Here is a 21,960-nt window from a genome sequence, read left to right as displayed (position 1 = left end):
AATGATAAGAGGTTGACACAGAGCTGGATCACTTTACATAAAATATTAGTTTATATTTTAGATATTGAGGTCAAGAAGTGTGGTGTATTTCTGACCTAGCCTTTTAAACTCACAAGTGATGTCATGCGTTCTGCTGTGGACGTCTGCTGAGTAGAATATTAGTATTCAACTGTAGTCAGTACACTGGCTGCTGTGCTGGATGAGGTGCATTAAATTGGGAGCTGAACCTAGTACAACATTAAACTACGTTTTCATTACAAGGAAATCCTACGTTATCACAGTTCTCTATTCCTTTACTTGCTTTGAGTTATGTCTGTAAGTTTGTGGATGTTATTTTGGAGTGATGATTGAAAAGGCTAAGGAGGAATTAACTGTAGTGTATTATCTTAAACATTATGGGCCAGATGTATCAAGCGTTTTCCCGTTTGCAAACGGGCCAATACGCAGAATCGGCCCGTTTGCGAACGTGAAAAAGCCTTTTCGGATGTATCATCCCAAAAGGCATTCGCAAAATAGGTAATCACAATTTTTGAGATTACCTATTTTGCAAATGCATTTAGGGAATGGCAATTTGTGATTCCTTAAATGCAATGCAGGAAGCAAGAAAAAATTGCGACCTTGCTTTAAGGAATCACAAATTACCACCAAATTCTAGTTGGTGGTAATTTGCAAATTCCTTTAAAAATATACTTTTTAGCATTTTTCTAAGTGGCATGTGGTGCACATACATGCCCTTAGGCCATGTATATGCAGCACATGTGCACACATGCATATTTCAGGGGTGCAACAGGGTGTCGTTTTGGCACACTTGCACACTTAAAATTGCATGCACAATTTGCGAGTACCTATTTGGTACTCGCAAATTGCGAATGCAATCCTATTAATTCCAATGGGCCTCGTGGCCCACAAGAAGGAATGGGAAGGTATTTCTTTTTAGCGAATCACAATTTGCGATTCGCTAATAAGGAATATTTAGGATTCACAATTTTTTAAGCAAATCCACCATACACTTCATTTTGAGATTCTTAAATGGTGAATCGGTAAAATTCACTATTTAAGAATCGTAAAAGCATTTCTTGATACATCTGGCCCTATATATATAGTTACTTTTTTAATATGAATGATGTTGATGTAGGTCGGATGTTAGTTTTGTTTTTTTCTTAAATTGTATTTTTTGTATTGTTTTACCGTATGTTTCATGGAATATTTTGAAGTTTAAAACATGATGATGCTGAAGATTAAGTGAGGGAGAATAAAGCTGTCCAAAATTCATACTGACCAGGAGACGGGGTTCTTCCTTGAATGGCTTTACCTATTCTATGTATTCCCATGGATATATCTGTTTCCCAAGAGAATAAAGGAGTAGGCTCCATGACCTGAACAGAGGTTTACAGTGCATAAGATTCAATCATTGCAGGAATGATGTCTGTCATTTTGCTAAACACAAGATATATAAAAGCCTAAGTAGAGAGAGAATACATAAATACCCCTCCAGAGAAGAGGTAGGGGATATACTACTGACTTACTGGTAAGTGGGATAACCCACTCACTGGCGAGTTTCAGGGAGATCTTTGAATGTCACACACTTGACCATACACATTTCTGTGGCATGTAGTCTTACGTCATCTGTAATATAATGCTGATTAAGCCATAAAAACTGGTGAGGGTCAAGTCGATTCAGCATGTTCACATGCATATGAATCTCCACCTACCTATCCGCTGACAACACTATCCCACATTTCCTGTAGTTTTTCTGCAGACAGAAGCCTCTGACAGAGGCCACTGTGCACTAGATGGTACCATGAACTCAGTATTTTCCCAACTTACTTCGGGGTGGAAATGTAACCCCCATTTCTGAAATGAGTCACTAAAAGTGTTGGGAAGCAAACCAGCAAGTACTGATCACATATTTTAAGATGTCTATGTTGTTTGTGATGATGTTGAAATTAACCAGTTATTTCTGTTTTGTTTTCAGGAAGCTCTTGCTGAATCTCAGGGGCAAGGTGGCACTGCTCTGGGTTGGCCTTGTTGTCTTCAGTGTTCTCTTTCTCACACATCAGTTGTCAGGTGTTCTTCGCTTAAACAGGTAATGATCACTCAAGAAAACTACCACCACAAGACTCAGTAGAAAGTCCCATTGCCCAGCTAACTAAAAAGTTACTTGTCATGAATCTTCTATTTCAAACCATTTTTACTAAATTACTATCCATATTGTGTCCTGGCGTGTTCCCCGGTCCACCGCTGATTCTTCAGTTTGCGTGGAGGGATCAATCACCACAGCAGGAAGGGTTCCCTTCCACTTCCAGTCACGACGGAGGTTAGCAGTCTAGCTAATCGCCTCCACCAGCATATAAACCACATGGCCTTACTGATGCGCAGCAGACACGCGCAGCTTTAGCGCGCCTAAGGCAAGCCCATCTGCGCCCGTCCGCGCCTGGGCCGGGCCCAGGGCCACCACCCCTGGCCCTAATGTTCACCCATCTGGTTGTAATGTCCTAACTTACTCCTCAGCCCTACTCAGACAGATCAACATCTCTATCAACAGGCCCCACTGTCTGCCTCTTCCCTTAAAATCCGGTCCCAATTCAGAACCTACTCACTGCCACCTCTGCACCTTTAAACTCCCTCCTTTAGTCCCTTCCCGCCTCCTGGCACCACCAGACCCTCCTGCCCTTCTTCGCGCCACTCTCATAAATGCCCGCTCCCCCCCCAAACACAATTTGGACATCTTAGAGCTAACTACCAGTCAGAACTTAGATCTCCTATTTATAACAGAAACCTGGGGTGACCACTCCTCCGGACCCGATTTTGGCTCTGCCTTACCGGACGGTTATTGTGTTCTTAGACATGACAGACCCATCGGAAAGGGAGGTGGGCTAGCCATTATTCATAGAGTCCGCCACACCACCAAAATAGAACCCCTGGACCGCTCAGACTGTGAAGCTCTCATTTTCTCCATTGCCCTCTCCAACAACCAAGCATTTAAAGGCATTCTTCCCTACCGCCCCCCGGGCCCCAGAAAAAGCTTCCTTTCAGTCCTAGATAGCCTGATAAAGCCTTCAGCGGGAGCCCCCGATTATACCATACTAGGAGACTTTAATTTCCACCTAGAATCCTTTTCCGATAAAGACACTGTCTTTCTTACCACTGATCTACAAGCAGACGGTTTTCACCAGCTAGTTTCCACTCCCACTCACCAAGCCGGTCACACTCTTGATGATCTCTTCACCAATAACCCCGATATCACCCTTCTCTCTGTCACCCCCCTCGTTTAGACAGATCATGCTGCAGTACTCTTCACTATTCAGCCTCGGACCCCCAACCCCACGCAGTCCAAGGCCCGCATTCCCAAACTTACCCGAGCTTGGAATAACATGGACATTCCTCTACTTACAACTACCCTTTCCAACTCCCTCGACGAGCTCAACTCCAACCCCGACACTGCATCCATTAAGTATCTGGACTGGCTACATGGTGCCTTCAATTCTCGGGCACCCCCCAAACTGATATTCCCTAACCGATCTACTCCTTCCTCCCCTTGGATATCGGAGGCTCTTAGACTACAGAGAGAACACTGTAGAAACCTAGAAAGACACTGGCGCAAACACTACAACCCCGGGACAAACAAACGTACAAGAACTCCTTGGCCATATACAAACGCCTTATTATTTCAGAGAAGAGCACCTTCTATCTAACTCAAATTGAATCCGCTCGAAACTCTTCTAAAAAGCTATTCCAGGTAGTCAACACTCTCTCCAACCCCCCCTCCTACCCAACCACGGACGCCTCACAAGACCTCTGTAACTCTCTTGCCAACTTTTTTGCAAACAAGGTCACTACCATATACTCTGTTTTTACCTCTCACACATATCCTAACTCCACGAACCCTGACCCCCCCAACAGCCCCACCACCACTACTTTATCAAATTTCCATCAGGTCCCACCCGAACAAATCTCTCAATTAATCTCCTCCATTATGTCTGGTTCCCCTCTCGACCCCTGTCCACCCTCCTTCCTTAAACTCATTCCGTAGGTCATAACCCCCTCCCTCTCCAATATCTGCAATTCCATGTTCATCACAGGCTCCTGTCCCTCCATCTGGAAAAAAGCAGATACACAATTCGGATTCAGACAGGGTCACGGAACGGAAAAGGCCCTCAGAAAGGCCGCCGATGAGGTTAGAATGATTTTAAATCAAGGCGGTGCGGCGGTCCTCATACTTCTGGATCTATCCGCCGCCTTTGACACGGTCGATCATGCTATCCTGATCGACTGTGTCTCAACCTTAGGTATCAATCACACAGCCAGGGGCCTTCTAACCTCATTCCTTACCAACCGCACCCAGTCAGTAAAACTGGGCTCCTTCTACTCACCTGTTTTTACTCTCCCCTGTGGGGTGCCCCAAGGATCCTCGCTAAGCCCAACTTTATTCAACATTTACGTTTCCGACTTAGCGAGGGTGATTAAATCCCACGGGTTGAGTTTAACCTCTTATGCTGATGATACCGAGCTGGTGCTAGCAGTACATAAGGAGGGGGTAGCGGTTGCGTCCACATTCCAGGAGGGTATGCTAGCCATCAGCTCCTGGATGATGAGCAACTGCTTAAAATTAAATTGGGAGAAGACAGAGGTAATGATTTTTGGGAACCTCACTCCCGGGTGGTCCCCCATCTGGTGGCCCAACAAAATGGGACCTAAACCAAAACCTGTCACCAAGGTTAGAAACCACGGTGTCCTATTCGACGACAAACTCTCATTTAATCACCATGTCGACGCCATTGTCTCCTCCTCTTTCTACACCGTAAGAAAAATTAAGAAATTACTACCATACCTCCCAGTCTCAGCTGGCAAAACATTGATCAGCACCTTAATCTTCTCTAAAACTGACTATTGTAATGGCTCCTGCTTAATGCCCAAGAAAAGGTCCTTAACAAGATCCAATCTGTTCAGAACGCGGCCGCCAGAACACTGCTTGGCATTCCCAAGTTCAAATCCATCACACCAGCCATCCGCCAACTTCACTGGCTGCCTATCAGAAGCCTTACCAAATTCAAAGCACTATGCATTGCCTACAAAGCCATCAATAACTCAGGACCCCAGTTTTAGAAAAAAGGCTTTTTCCCTATACACACCCAACAGACCACTTCGTTCTTCCACAGCCTACCTTTTCCCTGTCCCACGCACCAAAAAATCCTCCTGGGGTGATAGGCGCTTCCTAGTCTCCACGGCCAGACTCTGGAACTCCCTTCCTCTCCCCATCAAAACCAGTCCCACACTCATCACCTTTAGGAAACAATTAAAAACTTGGCATTTTAACCAATAACCGCACTGTAGCGTCTTTTTCCTGCCTGGATTCTAAGCCCATAAGCGCAGAGACACCCCAGGGTGTTTGTGCGCTATACAAATCACACAAACATAAAAGTAAACATAAACATATTGTGAGAAGTTGGCCTGATATGTGATGTCCACTATTCTAGTGGGCACCCTGTATCAGTTCAAACAACCCTTATGGTGATGGTTGTAAAGTCAACCTTATAGACCAGCTATCCTAGTGGTAGCATGGACAAAGCAGTCTTAGGCTAGAGCATGTGAAGCCAATTGTTTTACCAATAATAACCCCTTGAATACCAAAGGAAGGACACCACACAAGGTTTCAAATATATATGTATTTATTACTAACACAACCCCTCTTCACTTTTTATGAGGTCAGAGTTGGAGATACAGCACAAGTTACTCAATAAGCATTCTATAAGTTGCACAAATACAATTCTGCCCTAGGGGCCTCATGAACCATATACGAAAGAAGTGGTATAAGAGCCACTTCAGGAAAGGTGAATAGGCCTAGGGCCTTGGAAATCGGTGGGGCTACACTGAGTAACTGAAGGTTAGGAAGCAGGAGTCCCATAGGATGCGTGTGCAGTGTCTAAACACACACGTGGGTTCTCATAGACTTTCAATGGGAACGTAAAGTTTACAAAGTAGTTGATTTCAAACACTTCCAGGTGGACTACGGGAAAACCCAGTTAAACTAGGACACTTGGATAGTTATTACCCACAGGAGCACTGGAGTACTCGAGTTACCTCACCCAGGGAAGCCGGGTGCATAGGTGTTCTTTCGTGTCGGGTTTCGTCGTCGAATCCTATGGCGAGCTATACAAAGATGCTGCAGGCGACCAGGAGGAAGATGTCCGGGTGGATCCAAGGGTGGATCGGAGAAGTGAAGAACATGAAAGCAGAGGGGACAGCGTCTGGGTCACTAGCCAGTGACCAGGAAGGAACCAAGCGATGTCGAGATGCAATCAGGTGAAGAAGTGAAGCATGTCTCTGCAGCCACGTAAACCAGGAGGCGTTGACGACAACCAGGAGCTGGATACAGACTGTCCCACAAAGGATCTCACTGTTGACGGTATTGACTTCCGGATCGGAGTCAACAAGCCTTGGCAAAGGCAACCCACACAGGAAGAGAAGATGGGTTCTTGTTCAGACCAGCAAGGTCTGTGGAACTTCCCCTTTACAGGAAAGCAGGACCAAGCCCAAAGCAACAAGGCAAGCAGCGTTGTTTCAATAGGATGTTTTCAGGAGGGCCACTAGCTAACGGGCTAGCAACAGCAAAGACGCATTGAGGAGAAATGCAGGCACAGGCCCCAGGCAGCACTTGCGGAGTGTCGAGGGCTGAGCTTCAGTGCACTTACTGCTCAGGGTTGGGGCTTCTCAAATCCCAATGCACAGCATCTAGGACACCTCAGAAGCTGTACAGTTAGCAAAAAGCAGGTACTGCAGGGTGTCCAGCCCCACGTCTCTCGTGTCCGCCACGGGTCTCAGCTTTGCTGTGGGTATGGGTCGGAGTCGGAGAAGTCTGGAAGTCCAGATGCTGCATCGCTAAGTCTTCGGGTACCAGTGGGAGCCTCGACAAAGCAAACCGGCAAGTCACTGATGGTGCCGGTTTGCACAGGGTGGTCACTCCTTGACCACAAGGGAGATGTCTTCAGTCTTCCAGTCGAAATGGAACGTCGAAGGTCCAAAACTTTGTTTCAGAGTTTCTTTCCAGGATAATCTAATGTCTCTAGACACAGCTCCTAACTTTATACTGATCTAAGGGGCTGGATTACCTGCTAGGTCCCTCCTATGGGTGGAACCTGGGAAGGGGGTGGTTACACCCCTTTCCGTTTGTCCAGTTTCGCACCAGAGCTGGGGCTGGAGTGCCCCAGCAACTGGTTTGAACCGGGCTATGCATGGAGCACCTTGTGTGCCCCATGCAGTGTCTCATTTCTTTCAACCCACCCTGCCCCAATACACTATAGCCTGTCTGGGGAGGTGCTAGCACCGCCCAAGGCAGGAAACCTATGGGCCAGGCTTCCCTTGCCGGAGTTTCATCCAGCAGCAGGAGGTCAGACTCGTGTCTGTGGCAGCAGCATCCATTTTGTGATGCTGAGGCTCCGTTTAACTTTAACCGAGTAAAGCTACAACTACATGTCTTCTCCCTCTAGAAGGGTGGAATGCTACCCCCGCCACCAGGACTGGCAGGGGGTGGGTAGTATTCCAAAGCATATGACACCTTACACAACATGTTTTGATAAAGCTAAACCAAAGTTAGCATTAACCGCGAGGATTATAATGCACTTAAGAGTATATGGTATGGCTATATCATAGAACAGGAACAGGACATGGTTCCGAAAGCTGCAGACAGGCTCAGCTCATGCTAGAGCACCATCTCACATAAAACCAAGCACTCTGCCTTCAGGATTGTTAAGGCCTGCCATAGGAGTGACTTTATAGGTATATATGTGTCTATATATAAGGTTAGATATAGGAATACTATATCTAAGCAAGGGGCGATTACACGACCTTGCCCCAGCTGAGGAATCTGCCAGTTGTGTCAGTTTGGATGGCCAGCCAGGGTGGCATAATACATGCTGCAGCCCGTTGTAGGCCTTGGATGCACCTATGCTCTGGGTACCTATGGTACACTATACAGGGGCTCACAAAGGTGACCCAATTCTCAATTAGGTATGTACCTAAAGTACATGGTATGAATTTAGCGAGAGAACAGCTGGGCTGTGGGTCTGATTAGCAGGCCCACAGCCACATTAAAGTCGAAAAACCAGGTTATCACAGCAAAAAGAAAGTGGGGTGACCATAGGAAGCAGACCCTACTCTCCTACACATATGATCAGAGACAAGGCTGAATTGGAATACAACTAAATGTAATGGGTTGTATGACAATACAAAGCATGTGATTTCTTTGCATGCCTTAACTACATGGTCTCCACCACAACTGCGTCTTTAGTCTTTACCACGCATGTATTTACCATGAATTCCGTTGTACAGGCATGATTGGTAAATGCATACGCATTGTAAAAATCTCACCCCGCCCTTCCCGCCCTGAGCTCTAAAACCCGGAACCCAGCCCTGCAAACCACCCCGCCCCAAGCCCTAAAAATGACCCGACCCCTCAATCTGAGCCCTAAATACTTGCCTCCAGCCCTAATAACTATCCCAACCCTAGCACCCCACCCTGAGCCGTAAAACCGGCTCTAGCCCTAAAAACAGCCCCTTCCCCCTGCCTTGAGCCTTATAACCCAGCCCTAAAAACAACCCCAATCCAAGCCCCCCACCCTGAGCCCTAAAAACCACCCCCAGCCCTCAAAACGACCCCGTCTCTAGCCCAAAAAACTACCATGACCCCCACCCTAAGCCCTAAAACCCAGCCCCAGCCCTTAAAAATATCCTTACTCTCCGTCCTAAAACCTAATTCAGAAACAAAATAACTCACCAAGCTTCTGTTCCTTCCATTGCTGCAGTAGGAAGTCTCCAACACCTCCGGCCCACTCGCTCTAGTGCTAGACTGCTGACTTCTTTAACACGCATTTGCCTTTACCGCCATCACAACGGAAATCATTGTAGAGGAATATGCATGATTAAGGCATATTTGTGGTTAATGCAAGAATGATTCCACTTGTCTTGTAATGGCACGCGTGGTGTAGCTCGCCTTGTTAATACTGTTTCCCAATGTAATGGCACCCTATTGAAAGCTAAAGTTGGAATGGGACGATATTATTTATGTTTGACTAGGACCTACCATAAAAACGGAAACGTATTGACTGTCTCTAAGATGTGTATTAGATTTTGAATAGGAAGTGAATACAGGGTCTCTCATTGCAGAAATTCCAAGTTGTGTGCTCAAGATGAAGTAAGTTAATGCATCTGAGCTTCCAAGTACCATTGCAATGGGAGCAGAACACTGCCTCTTGGGTATGGGCTCTAGTAAGAATTAGAAGTGATGCATATATGGTGATTCACCAGGTTGACAGAATAGTGGAAGGGACATCACACCTGTTAGAGCCAATGAGAAGAAACGGATGCCCCTTTGCCCACTTTTCAACACTGTTGTATGTACTACTGAGGGGATAATATAAGGGCAAGGAGTAGGAACATTAAGTATCAGAGCTCTGAGACCAGGGCAAGCAAGGGTAGTGCCAGGGAGTCAAAAAAGCAATCCAGAGATAGTAGCTTTTACCCCTGACTTCCCCAAATTGACGTCATTGAAGTAGAGTGGTTCCCTTCCCTTACGTTAGAATGTTAATTTATACCATACCTTTCAAACAGGAGACGCATTAGTATTATAATCATTTGCCTATGGAAGTGGTGAATCAATGGCCCTGCCCCAGTCCAATGGGTTTTTAGTGGCATTGGCTTGTCCAGAATCAGAATTCGGTTGTACTCTCATTTTCACATTACACCAGTATATGTGAAACAAGTCTCAATAACATGAAGACAATCATGCAAGGGAAAAATGTAATGCATGTGATGGAACAGCCGCAATTCCTTCATGCTAGCATAATAATTAACGGGCAAGAAAGTAACTCAAAATTGGAGTTAACGCTGAAATCATCACAATTAATCACGTTTATACAATGAACATTGCAATCTAAAAAAAAACTGTTTCTGGGTTTTAACAGTAAGACAAATTCTGTTTCTTAGGTGCGACCAGGAGCTCAAACGCCTTCTTCTACACCACATGTCCGGTAGTGCCATTCTTACCCAGAAAAGGTCACCCCTGGGAGTCCTTACGGATGAAGGTGAACAAGGTAAAAGTCGAAAGCTCACACTTGACCCAACTCCGACTGAAGATGAAGTGAACTTATTGGAACTCAAGCAGGAGTTTATTATGTCCAATCTTCAGGTCGGTGACTCAGGGGCTCAAGATATGTCTGATACGGTCACTGCCCTTGGGGATAATAATGAAAGCTGGATCTTTCAGACCAACATCTTGGCAGCAACAGCCCAAGGTGCTAAAGAAGGTGGTCGGCCGGATAGCCTGGCTGAACCCTCTTTTGGACAAAAGGACAGGAATGAGGAACAACCTTTAAAAAAAGAGCTAGGAGCAAGAAAGGAACAGAAGCTTATTGAGTGGAATAAACAAATATTGTCCAGCAAGGATAGACAAATGTCGCAGGGTGAACCGACGATGGAAGCCAGTCTACCATCAAACGAAACTCACCAATCACAATTTACAACGGAAGTCATCAGCAAAGGCAGTTCTAACATTGACTTCAGGCCGACCAAACAGCAGATATCACAGACAGAAGATTCAAATGATGTTCTTGGTAAAATCAAAATGACACTGACCGGCTCATCTCATGTGTCCATTTCATCTCCAGTTATGACCTGCGAACCCCAGACCAACATTGTTTTCCTCAAAATACACAAGAGTGCCAGCAGCACCATCATGAATATTCTCTTCCGATTCGGGGAAGCTCACAACCTCACATTCGCATTGCCCTACAACTCAGTTACTCAGCTGTACTACCCTCACTATTTCATGGCACGGTTTGTGGAAGGTTACTCCTCAGACACCGCCAACCGGTTCAACATAATGTGCCACCACATGAGGTTTCAACAACAAGAGGTGAGAGCTGGTGAATATAACGGTTGGGATATGTGCTTGAGTGCATGCATAGAGATGTTATGTATGGCTCTCATAGAGAGCCTCTATCGTTTATTTCAGTTTCTGAAAGTCAGAACTCCTTGCTATGACATCACAACAGTTGATCACAAAACTGGTTATCAACTTCCTTCCAGGCCAGGTGACGGGGCTCTCTTAGCCCCTGTAAGTGCAGCTCTGTTTGTCTGCTTTGAATGAAAGCAGAAAGCACAACTGGAGGAGGGGGAAGCAGGCAGGAAAGACAGTGGGTTTTGATTAAGGATTGTAGGTAAGGTATTTCTTTTACATTTGTGTCAGGGAGGGGAAGGCATGTTATGTAAAGCTCTCCCATAATCCTTTGCCCCAGTGCAGTAGTTAAAGGCAGGGGTAGATGATTTTGAGGGACATACAAAACATAACATTAAAGATGGGTAAAAAGTGAATCATTGGGATGTTTTTCACTTTGGGGTTCTGAGTAACATCATAGACAACTCAACCTTCACTCTCGTTGTCTATTTGACGTCACTCAGAATCCCTCAGTGAAAAACATCCCTGCAGTTCACTGTTACACATCTATAATCTTGCTTTCTAGTTAGATGGAGATACATAACATGTAAGAGAAGAAGAAAGTGAGCTAGAATTAAAAAGGTGAAAGAGATGTTACAAAATAAGTGGGATATAATTACAAAATATAGATGTTGATAAAGACTGTTACAAAAACATCAATGAAACAAAGAGCTTGTAGTATGTTTAGATACATGTACGAGAGAGAAAGAAATGGTTGATGTGAAAGATAGAGTCAAAAGGAGGAATAAAGGGGAAGAACAGAATATTAAAAAATCAGATCCTCAGAAAAGGTGGAGGGGAGCATACAAGATGGGAAAGATTATAAGAGAACGTTTGTGGAACAAAAGGAACAGTGGAAGATGGAGAGCTAAGCTGAGGTGTAAATGAAGCTAAGTAGTTCAATCACACGTCAAGTCAAGTTGTCTTTATTCGAATGCATAAAAACACATCCATAAAAGCATAAAAAGCATTAAAAACCACAAAAGAAATGCAAGTCCGAAAACATAAGCCCAGTAATGTTAAGAAACTTAGAATACCATTTATATTGGCCTTTTGCAATTATGTGCAAATCCTGTTCCCCAGGTTTGTTGGCGAGCATGCCCAGCCCAATTCTATAAAGTGCCCATGTGCTGATATGTATTAAAATGTAAAAAAATTGTGACTCTGAAAACGTTGTATTACATAACCCTAGATACCACTAAATATTCATATGCAACATTAAAAATAATTTGCTACATCATGATCTAATCATATTAAGGCCATATTATTTCTAATATAAAACACCGCCCATAAAAATTACATAATTCTACAGAATATTTTTAGAGAAGGTAGAGTTTGGAAGAATAGGTATGCAGGCCCACAGTGGGTAAAATCACGGGGCCTCATTTATGAAAAGTGACGCATCGCTGCGTGAAAACAGCGATGCGTCACTTTTCACTGCGCACTCCTTGCGACACCAATGATGTGTCGTATTTAATGTATGACGCATCATGTCGCAAGGAGTTACAGATATGTCAGTATTTCTGACATATCTGTAAGCGCAAAAGTGACGCATTGCTGGAGTGTATCACAAAAGTGACGCAACTCCAGCAATGCGTCCTTTTACATGGGGAAAGCCCCATGTGAAAGGGCTTGCGTCAGTCTTACGCCTGCTGTGAGGCAGGCGCAAGATTTTGACGCAACAGAATCCTAAAAGTGACGCAGTGAAATCTCATAGATTTCACTGCGTCACTATTACGAGGCTTTTTGCGGGGGAACGCCCCCTCTGCATACATTATACCTGACGCAGGTATAATGTGGCGCAGGGGTTTCAAAAGTGTCGCATCTACCTAGATGCGTCACTTTTTAAATATGGCGCAACAAGGCGCATGATTTACGCCGCCGATGCATCACAAAAAGTGACGCATCAGCAGCGCAAAACTGACGCAAGGCATCATAAATAAGGGCCATGCTGTTTTAATATTGGGACAATATATCTTCTCCGTGGTCTGGTATAAATCTTACATAAAAGTGTAGTGAAGTTCCTATATTCTCAATAGGCTCTGCGCATTGGAATAACATAAACAGCAGTGTAGACGTAGGACTGAGGTCATCTAGGTCTCTACTGACTATGTTAGACTTAATTAGTTTTGCCAGCTAGCTCAGAGGTCACTAGAAACTTTCTCGAATGTTCAGGAAACGGTTACCCATCCTCATTTAGACAAGAAGGGATTAGCTTCTGACAACCATATAACATGACAACTTTGCTCCCCCAGAATAAAGAGTGTATCTCTAGAGTCGTGTGAAACAATAGACAGCTATTTCACTCAGTCAATCGTGCATGCTTAGTTCAACCAGAGTGCAGAGAAATAGAGAGACGGGTGTTTTCAATAAAAGGTGTTATTTTATTGAGCAGTCTCCTTTCTCATGCAAGAGAAATGAATTGCCACAATTGCAATACTTATTATAAAGTAAAGTGCGTACAGTAAAAGTAGTATTATGAAATAATACTGTAAAAGCATTGATGTGGTTTCTTAGCCATATGATACTTTAAAATGGATAAAATATATACATACATAAAAACATTGACTAACAAACTCTACTGGTGCTTCTAAGATACGCCTACCCCAGTGTACCTGACCTAAGCCTAATACATGGAAAGGAGTAAGTAAGTTGCAGTTTTAAGTTAAGTTAAGTTTTGCCAAGTATCGGAATCAAGAATTCTATCAAAGGTTTCAATCAGCTCTGTACCTTGGTTATAGAATGAAGGAGGTCTTGTATCTCGCTTCTCAGGACTCGATCTCCCAGCAACCCGCGAGGGTAACTTGGGAACACCGGAGCTGGATTTTCTCGGCTGGAGAAAAAGACAGCATCTCTCTCAGTGCATCAAATGGTGGGGCGGTTTCCTTCGGCTCTCCGCAACAGCTGGGCTCTCGAGCAAGTAGAACGTTGCTCTGCTCCCAACCACTGTGTGCTTGCTTAAGGCAACGTTGGTATATTTATACCTGAAAGGTGCCGGGTTTGACGTAAGGTTGGACATAAGACGTCACCAAGAACTAACAGTTCTTTCTGGACTCTAGGAGTTCTTGTGCAAATCAAAACAAGAGCAGGGGGTTTTCCCGGGCTGCTGGTGGCTTGGTTTGTTTAAAGAACGCGTTGTGCTTTCTAGGAGTCTATGGGAGTAGCCTTGCCGTATTTGGACTGCATGGGCTATTACTAAATATGGATGTGATTCCTATGCCTTTATAAGGATATTATTTGTTATAACCACATCGGGAATATCGAGTTAGGGTCCTAGATAGAAATACAACACCCACTCCACGTATGAATGTCCATCATTACTAAATAACAAGCAATATAAACATATAACGATGCATGTGTGTTTTCCAACCCACCCCAAAATACAATATTGTATTTGAAAATGGTGTATGGTTTAAACACGAAACTGAGAATTGGTACTGTACGCTCTTCAAGCAGTGTTATCATTCAGTTAAATGCATATATATCAGCTGAACGAATTGCGAAAATTACACATGAAATGGCTCTGTATACAGAAAAGAAGGTTGAGACCATTTCATCACATATATATACGATACTGTACATGTGCTAGAGGCTGAGGTAAATATTGTCTCTAACGTCTCTAAAAATAGAAGCTCTGTTCTCTAAGAATAGTTCTACTTTAAGCAGAGTACCATGTGCTAGAAAAAGGGTAAACATTTTTGAAGTGAAAGAATTTTTTTTTCGCTTTCCGGGGGAGAGAAAAAAATAGTTCCAAATGGTTTCAGTAGCATTGTTTAACAAAACTGAAGGCCGAATTCAGAGTTCAGGGAACGCTGTGTGCTCATTGTTTTTAAAAGTTATTCTCGTTGTTAGGAGAGAAAATCATATCAGACAGACTCGCAAAAAATATTTCTACAACATCGGGTGAAAGTACGACCAAGTTTGAAAATACTGTAACTGTGCAGTTCTGTACGTGATTGCTATCATCGATGTTCGGATCAGCAATGCTCACAGAAGGTTGTACCTGTTTGGTGATGCTTTCCTCTCGTACTTCACTGCCACCTACTCGTAATTGTGAAGTCTCAACGAATTACGTCATCAGAATAGGTAGCCGCTGGGGACAACACGTTGCATGAGTCGTTACTGGACGAAGCAAAGCGTCGATATCCATTGGTACTGCTGATGGTAGTGTAAGACAGACTTCCGACACACATTCTTCTCCGCATAGCAGACATCGAAGCACAGGTAAGATGCAATCTTGCCAGATTGGTCTGAATGAAAGAAATCAAGTTGTACTCAGATCTCTTAGCCGGGCTAATCCGAGGACCTTAGTGATTTTGTCTCTGTAGTGTATTGCTAGGATTGTCTCTTCCATCGTTGCTGGAGTCTTGTCTGTGGCTTGGCTTGCCATATCGGAGCAAAAGGAACAATAATAATATTCCTGCTACGAGTCCCAAAATTAAAGGTTTGGCCGCCAAAGACAGAATGGACAAAATTCGGGAAGATGCCCAGAACTGTTTTAAAGGGTGTTAACAGTCCCGAAAAAACTGTCTTAAATACATGTGCAATGCCACTGGTATCAGACATGTTTAAGATTTGGCTTAACATTTCTACGAAATGCACGGGGCAATTTGTTGATAAAAGGGTATGTATCTCTGCTGCTGTCCTTGCAACTTGCAGATCATACGTTTCTTTGGACGAGGTCAGAGGCACAGTAGTCTGTAAAAGAATAGACTTCATTCTGCGTAAAGTATCAATTCGAATAGAAGAGATATTCACATAAGGCCATATTGCCGCCTCCATGTCTGGATTGCTGTTTGGATACAATACTTGCATACAGCAAACAACCATGGAAGTAACAGTTACGAGATAGCATTCGCCTGGCACCATTCCACAACAGCTGTGGTCATTAATTAAAACGTAGCTACAGTTGGAAAGCTGTCTGAAGAAGGGTTCTATCTGTGTTGCAGGAGTGCCCTGCAGATGACATGAAAGGTTATTTGAAGACCCTTCGCAAGCTCCAGGGAAGTTAATACCTTCACACAGAAGTGTACCGCTTAGTGATTTTTTACAATTATTACCACTAAGGAATACCTCCTTTTTCCCTTCACTATAACATTTGTGTGTGTAAGGTAATCCCAGGTTGATTTGATGTATCCTTTACCCAATCTTTCATACTAGCCTGCTGGTATATATTCTTGGCAATATTTAAACTGGAAAGTAGTTATCGGAATTGTAATTGTTCCGTGTATTATCCATTCAATGACAGGTCTCTCTGACATTGGCAATGGTAATTGTGAGAAGTTGGCCTGATATATGATGTTTCCAAATCTGGGACCACCTTGTATCAGTCCAAACAACCCTTATGGTGTCTGGTTGTAAGTCAACCTTATAGACAAGCTATCCTAGGGGTAGCATGGACTAAGCAGCCTGAAAGGCTAAACTCTAGAGGTCGTGTTAAGCGAGCTGTTTTACCAATCACAATCCTGTAATATCAAATGAAAGGACACCACACAAGTATATATTATAAAAATATATGTATTTATTACTAGAATAATCCCCAGTACTCGTTATGAGCAAAGGGGCACAAGCGTTTAAACAAAAGCACAGTATAACATATGAAAGTTGCACAATTATGGATGAGGGCGGGTGGCCACTCAAACCATATATTAAGAAAGTGGTATAAGAGATACCAATCAAACAGTGGTCAGGCCTAGGGCCTGGGGAATCGCTGGGACAGGTCGGGACTAGCAATGCTGAAGTCGGGAAAAGCCAGCCGAACTCGGGTGCAGCGCTTAAAGCACACACATGCACCAATGCAATGTCAATGGTGCGTAAAAGTTATAAAGTTATAGTTTAAGGAGACTTCTGCTTAACCTAGAAGGATGAAACTTAAGACACATACACTAGAGGTGTGTACCAGTGTGGGAACACAGGTGTTGCTGAGTTACCTCACCCACAGGAAGCGGGTGCATAGGGTCGAAGTTGTGTCGGGTTTCGTCACGCAGGTTGTTGGTGCTTGAAGCTGAAGATGCTGCAGGCGATGTGAAGGAGAAGTGTCCGGTGTGATCCAAGGGTGGATCAGAGTTGTAGAGTACCTGAAAGCAGAGGGGACAGAGTCTGGGTCACTCAGCAGTGACCAGGGTGGAACCAGGACGGAACCAGGCAATGTCAGGCGCAATCAGGTGGTTGTCAAAGAGCTTCTCTCCACTGCCACGTGGGCTCTAGGGCATCTGCGATGTTCAGGAGTCACAAGTTGTCCCACAAAAGCTCTCGCCGTCGGCACAGTCGGATTCAAGATTGGAGCAAACAACACTTGGCAAAAGCAATCCACGCAGGACTGGAAGATTGCTTCTAACTCACACCAGGAGGGTCAGAGCGGGTGCTCCTTTTCAGAGGAGCGGGTGCAAGTCTTGAGCAACCAGAATCACAAGTTGTATTTCGGATTTCGTCGGTACAGGGGCCACAAGCCAACGGGCAAGTGACTGGGCCAACGCGTTGAGCTAAAAGGTGCAGAAGGGCCCCACGCAGCACTCGTCAAGTGTGGAGGGGTGAGCTTCGGTGCAAGAGAGGCTCAGGGCTTGGGCTTCTAAAACCCCGGTGTACAGCTTCGAGGGTCACTCGTGGGCTGCACGGTCAGCGTCTTGTGGACTTTCCAAGATGGCGGGCCCCACGCTTCTGGTCGCCTCCAGGGGTCTCAGCTCTGCAGGGACTGTGGATCGGGCTGTTTGAAGGCAGGCACGCTGGGTCTTGTCGAACTCTGTTGCTTGAGTTCCGGCGGGAACTGCAACAAAGCAAGGGTCGAGGTGCTGGATGGTGCCTGTTTGCACAGGGTGGTCACTCCTTGACCACAAGGGAGATTCTTCAGTCTTCTACGTCGAGTAAGATGTCAAATGGTCCAGAGTTTCGTTTCTTATGTTTCATCAGGATTATCTGAGTGCTTTGGCACTGCTCCCATTCTTATACCAATCTTGGGGGCTGGATATCCTGCTAGGTCCCCTCCTATGGGTGGGACCCAGGGAGGGGGTGGTTACACCCCTTTCCCTTTGTCCAGGTCGCACTGGAGCTGGGGCTGGTGTGCCCCAGAACCGGTTTGACCGGATTATGCAAGGGGAAGCCTTGTGCTCCCCAGGCACTTTCTGGTTTCTTTCAAACCTCCCTGCTACAATCCACTATCTCCTGTCTGGGGTGGTGTGACACCTCCCTGTGACAGGAAAGCCTTTGTCCAGGCTACCTCTGCTGAGTTTCAGTCAGCAGCAGGAGGTCAGACTCGTGTCTGTGGCAGAAGCATCCATTTTGTGGATCTGAGGCTCTTTTAAAAATCAACCGCGTTTTAGCAAAGTAACATGTCTTCACCCTCTAGAGGGGTGGAATGCTATCCCCGTAGACAGGAATGCCGAGGGGATAGTATTCCAAATTGTATGACACCTTACACGACATGTTTTGATAAAGCCAAACCAAAGTTAACATATAACCGCGAGGATTATAATGCACCTAATAGTATATGGTTTGGCATTATCCCGGAACAGCTAAGGGAATTGGTCCCGACAGCTGCAGACAGGCTCAGCTCATGCTAGATCACCATCTCACATTAAACCACATACTCTGCCTCCAGGATTGTTAAGGCCTGCTATAGGAGTGGCTTATAGGTTTATATGTGTCCAGTTAGGTTTAGATATAGGCATACTATATCTAAGCAAGGGGTGATTACACCACCTTGCCCCAGCAGAGTGATCAGCCAGTTGTGTCAATTTTTGATAGCCAGCCAGGGGTGGCAAAAGATATGCTGCAGCCCCTGGTAGGCCTTGGATGCACCTATGCCCTGGGCACCTATAGTGCTCTGTACAGGGGCTGATAAAGTGACCCAAGCCAATTTAGTTATGCCCCTAGGGTCCATGGAATCCATTTTACAGAGAGAGCAGATAGCCTGGGGCCCTGATTAGCAGGGAACCAGGCCAACTAAGTCGAAAACCAGCTAAACACAAGGCAAAAAATCTGGGGTAACCATAGTCAGGTATCCACCTTCCTACACAACCCCCCCTCCCCCAAACGAAAGGAGATAAGGCTATCCTTGGCCAGGTAAGCCTATATTGCCTGAGTTGCCATATAAGGAAGTACCTGCACTAGCATGGGTACCCCCTGTCTCATGGTCCACTAAGCCATCCCTCACCCTTGGGGTATCAGAGGGTCTCCGCCATAGGGAATCACTACCTTGGGTGTGTCTTTGCAAGTTAGAAGGCTGGTTTGGATATGGAGTTTTGAAGTGAGGCTCCACTAATTTAGGGCTCAGCTTCCACCAATTATCTTCCACTATGTGTGCCTTTCTCTCTTCAACTGAGTGGCACTGTGCTCTCAGGGTCAACCTCTGGCTGCCTAAAGCTGGAGGCTGGGTCCCTTGTTTTGGCTTACTGGAGGGACAGTTCAGGTTTGGGCCCTTTGGGTCCCAGGTTTGGCTGTGCTAAACAGAATCCATCTGTGGGAGTTCCCTAACTACTTTTAAGGGGGTTCCCTCAGGAGTTTTTAAAGTTTTCACCTGGCTAGGACTGCTAGCTTTGGTGCCCCTAATTTGTTGATGAGGGTGCTTTATTTGACAGGAGGCCCTCTGGGTCTCACTGTCCTTCTTGTCCTCTGCAGCCCTGGGCTGACTAAGGCAAGGTTGAGAGGGGCAGGTTACCTGCTCCAGACTAGGTCCCACCTGAGAAGGGTCCACTGCCATCAGAGGCTCTGTCAGGCCAGGCCTAACAACCTCTGGGACAGTTCCTTCATCAGGGGTAAGATCAGTTCCCTGAGGAGGCTGATCCTGTCCTAGTGTCTGGTGAGGGGGAGATTTCTCTTACTCCTCCATGCTCTCAGTTTGGGTGGAGTGATCCATCATTTCGGGCTTCACAACACATATATCAGTTTGAGTTTGGGCTGTGGCCATCACAGCCCCACCAACCTTTTCAGGAGGAGACTCAGTTTGGGCGTGAGCTGTTATCTTAACAGTTCTGCTATTCTGTTCAGGAAGGGAGTTAGCTAAAGATGGGGCTGAGAGTTGCTCAGCCCTACCAACCTTTTCAGAAAGGACATCTTGGATTGGGGCTGTAGCCATCACAGCCCCACTAACCTTTCCATTGGAGTTTACCATTCTAGAATGGATTTGCTGTTCAACCTCAGCCGAGGCTGAGATTTCCAAATAATTTCCTAGTAGGCAGTCTACAGGCAAGTTTGATGGCACTGCCACTCTCTTTGGGCCAGTGACACCTCCCCAGCTGAGACTTACTACTGCCATGGGATGATTGGTTTGGATTTCATCAATGTTTGTTACCCGGTATGTGGCACCAGGTAAGATTTGCTTAGAGGGGACTATACAGTCAGCCACCATGGTGATGCTAGCCCCTGTGTCTCTAAAGGCCTCAACTTTCAAACCATTGATGATGGGTTCCTGTCTGTACTTGCTCAAGGTATTTGGGCAATCAGTGAAGTTGGCAAACCCCATGCCACTCTCACAGACAGAAGAGGTTGGGGACCTGGATAGGCCAGACTCCTCCTGTGCTCCAAAAGTAAACCCACCTAGATTTCTGGGGGTGCTCCCACTTCCTGGGGGATTACTGCTGACAGTAACAGGAGGTGTTGGAGCTGTTTTTGGAGGTATACTTTCTTTATTGCCATTCTTTGGACAACAGCTGTCTGATTTCCAATGGCCAGCCTGTTTGCAGACATGACAGTATGGCTTTTTCTGGGTAGATGTAGTGTCTTGGGACCCACCCCCATCCTTGGAGTTTTGGGGCCCTGGGGAAGTCTTCTCTTTTGATTTATCCCCACCCTTATCTTGAGGCTTGGTAGACTCCTTCTTCTGGTTATTGTCATGAATCTTCGGCCAAATCCTGGTTCTGACCCATTTATCTGCCCTCTTTCCCAATTCTTGGGGAGAGGTCAAATCTGAGTCCACCAGGCGCTGGTGTAAGAGCTGGTTCTGACAATTACTTAGGATCTGCTCCCTCATAATCAAATTATACAATCGTGTAAAGTCATGTACTTTGCTGCCATGTAGCCAACCCTCCAGAGCCTTAGTACCATAATCTACAAAACCAGTCCAGTCCTGTGTCTGTGTCTTCTGGGTATCTCTGAACCTTAACCTGTATTGCTCAGTGGTTAAGCTAAACCCATCTATTAGAGCACTCTTCAGGACTTTGTAGTTTTTAGCATCCTCATGTCTGACAGTAAGGAGCTTATCTCTCCCTTTCTCTGAAAAGGAGTACCATAAGATTGCTGCTCACTGTTCCTCAGGAACCTGCTGTACTATGCAGGCTCTCTCAAGAGCAGTTATCCACTTGTGGATGTCATCCCCTTCTGTGTAGGGGGGCACAATCTTTGTCAGGTTTCTACTACTATAGGACCTGTCTTTCTCTATAGGAGTTATGTTGCTGCCACCAGTGGCATCTAAGCCACACATTTTCTGTTCCCTTGCTAAAGCAAGTTTAGCTTGGGCCAAGGCTAACTCTTCCCTCTCTATCTAGAGTTCTACAGCCCTCATCCTGGCCTTATGCTCTCTTCTCTGGGGGGAAGTCATTCCCCTTTGAGAGGTTCTTGAGACACTAGAAATGTGAGAATCCCCTGAAGAAGTTCTTACCCTTCTAGTGTCTGGAACAGTTCTGTTTTGTACTCTGGGGAGGTTCTGGCCCTCTCCATTTCCAAGTAGGTCCAAGTTGATTTGGCTAAGCCTCCCCATATGTACCTGGATATCCCCTTGATCTTGATCTGAATCTTCATCATTATCTGGTTCAGGGTCCACCTCATTCTCTGGGGTGCTATTCTCATTCTCTTGGTGTTTCACTCTATCTCCTGATCTTGGGGGAGCTATGCTAGCTTGCTCAAGGTCATCCTTCTCCAGGATGGCTATCAGGATAGGAATGGTAGGGTTGTGACCCTTTTTCAGCCCCCTTACAGTACACAAGGTACTCAGGTCTCTGTGGCTGAGGGTGTCATGTCTGGAAGTTGCCTTGGTAAGT

The 21,960-nt window shown here is 45.4% G+C and overlaps 1 protein-coding gene across 1 annotated transcript in view; it reads left to right on the top strand.

Moving 5' to 3' along the window:
• The first annotated feature begins 1,222 nt into the window (after positions 1-1,222).
• LOC147683568 (galactose-3-O-sulfotransferase 2-like) overlaps positions 1,223-21,960 on the top strand; it is a 223,803-nt gene continuing 203,065 nt past the window's right edge. The window contains exons 1-3 of the mRNA XM_086942547.1: positions 1,223-1,242; positions 1,976-2,086; positions 9,982-10,909. Coding sequence (XP_086798673.1) covers positions 1,223-1,242; positions 1,976-2,086; positions 9,982-10,909 — 1,059 coding nt within the window. The remainder of the gene's footprint in view (positions 1,243-1,975; positions 2,087-9,981; positions 10,910-21,960) is intronic.

The sequence above is a fragment of the Lissotriton vulgaris genome, chromosome 11 (assembly GCF_964263255.1).
Source record: "Lissotriton vulgaris chromosome 11, aLisVul1.2, whole genome shotgun sequence".
Classification (NCBI taxonomy): domain Eukaryota; kingdom Metazoa; phylum Chordata; class Amphibia; order Caudata; family Salamandridae; genus Lissotriton; species Lissotriton vulgaris.
The sequence above is the reverse complement of the archived record's forward strand: the minus strand, read 5'-3'. Positions and strand labels throughout refer to the sequence as shown.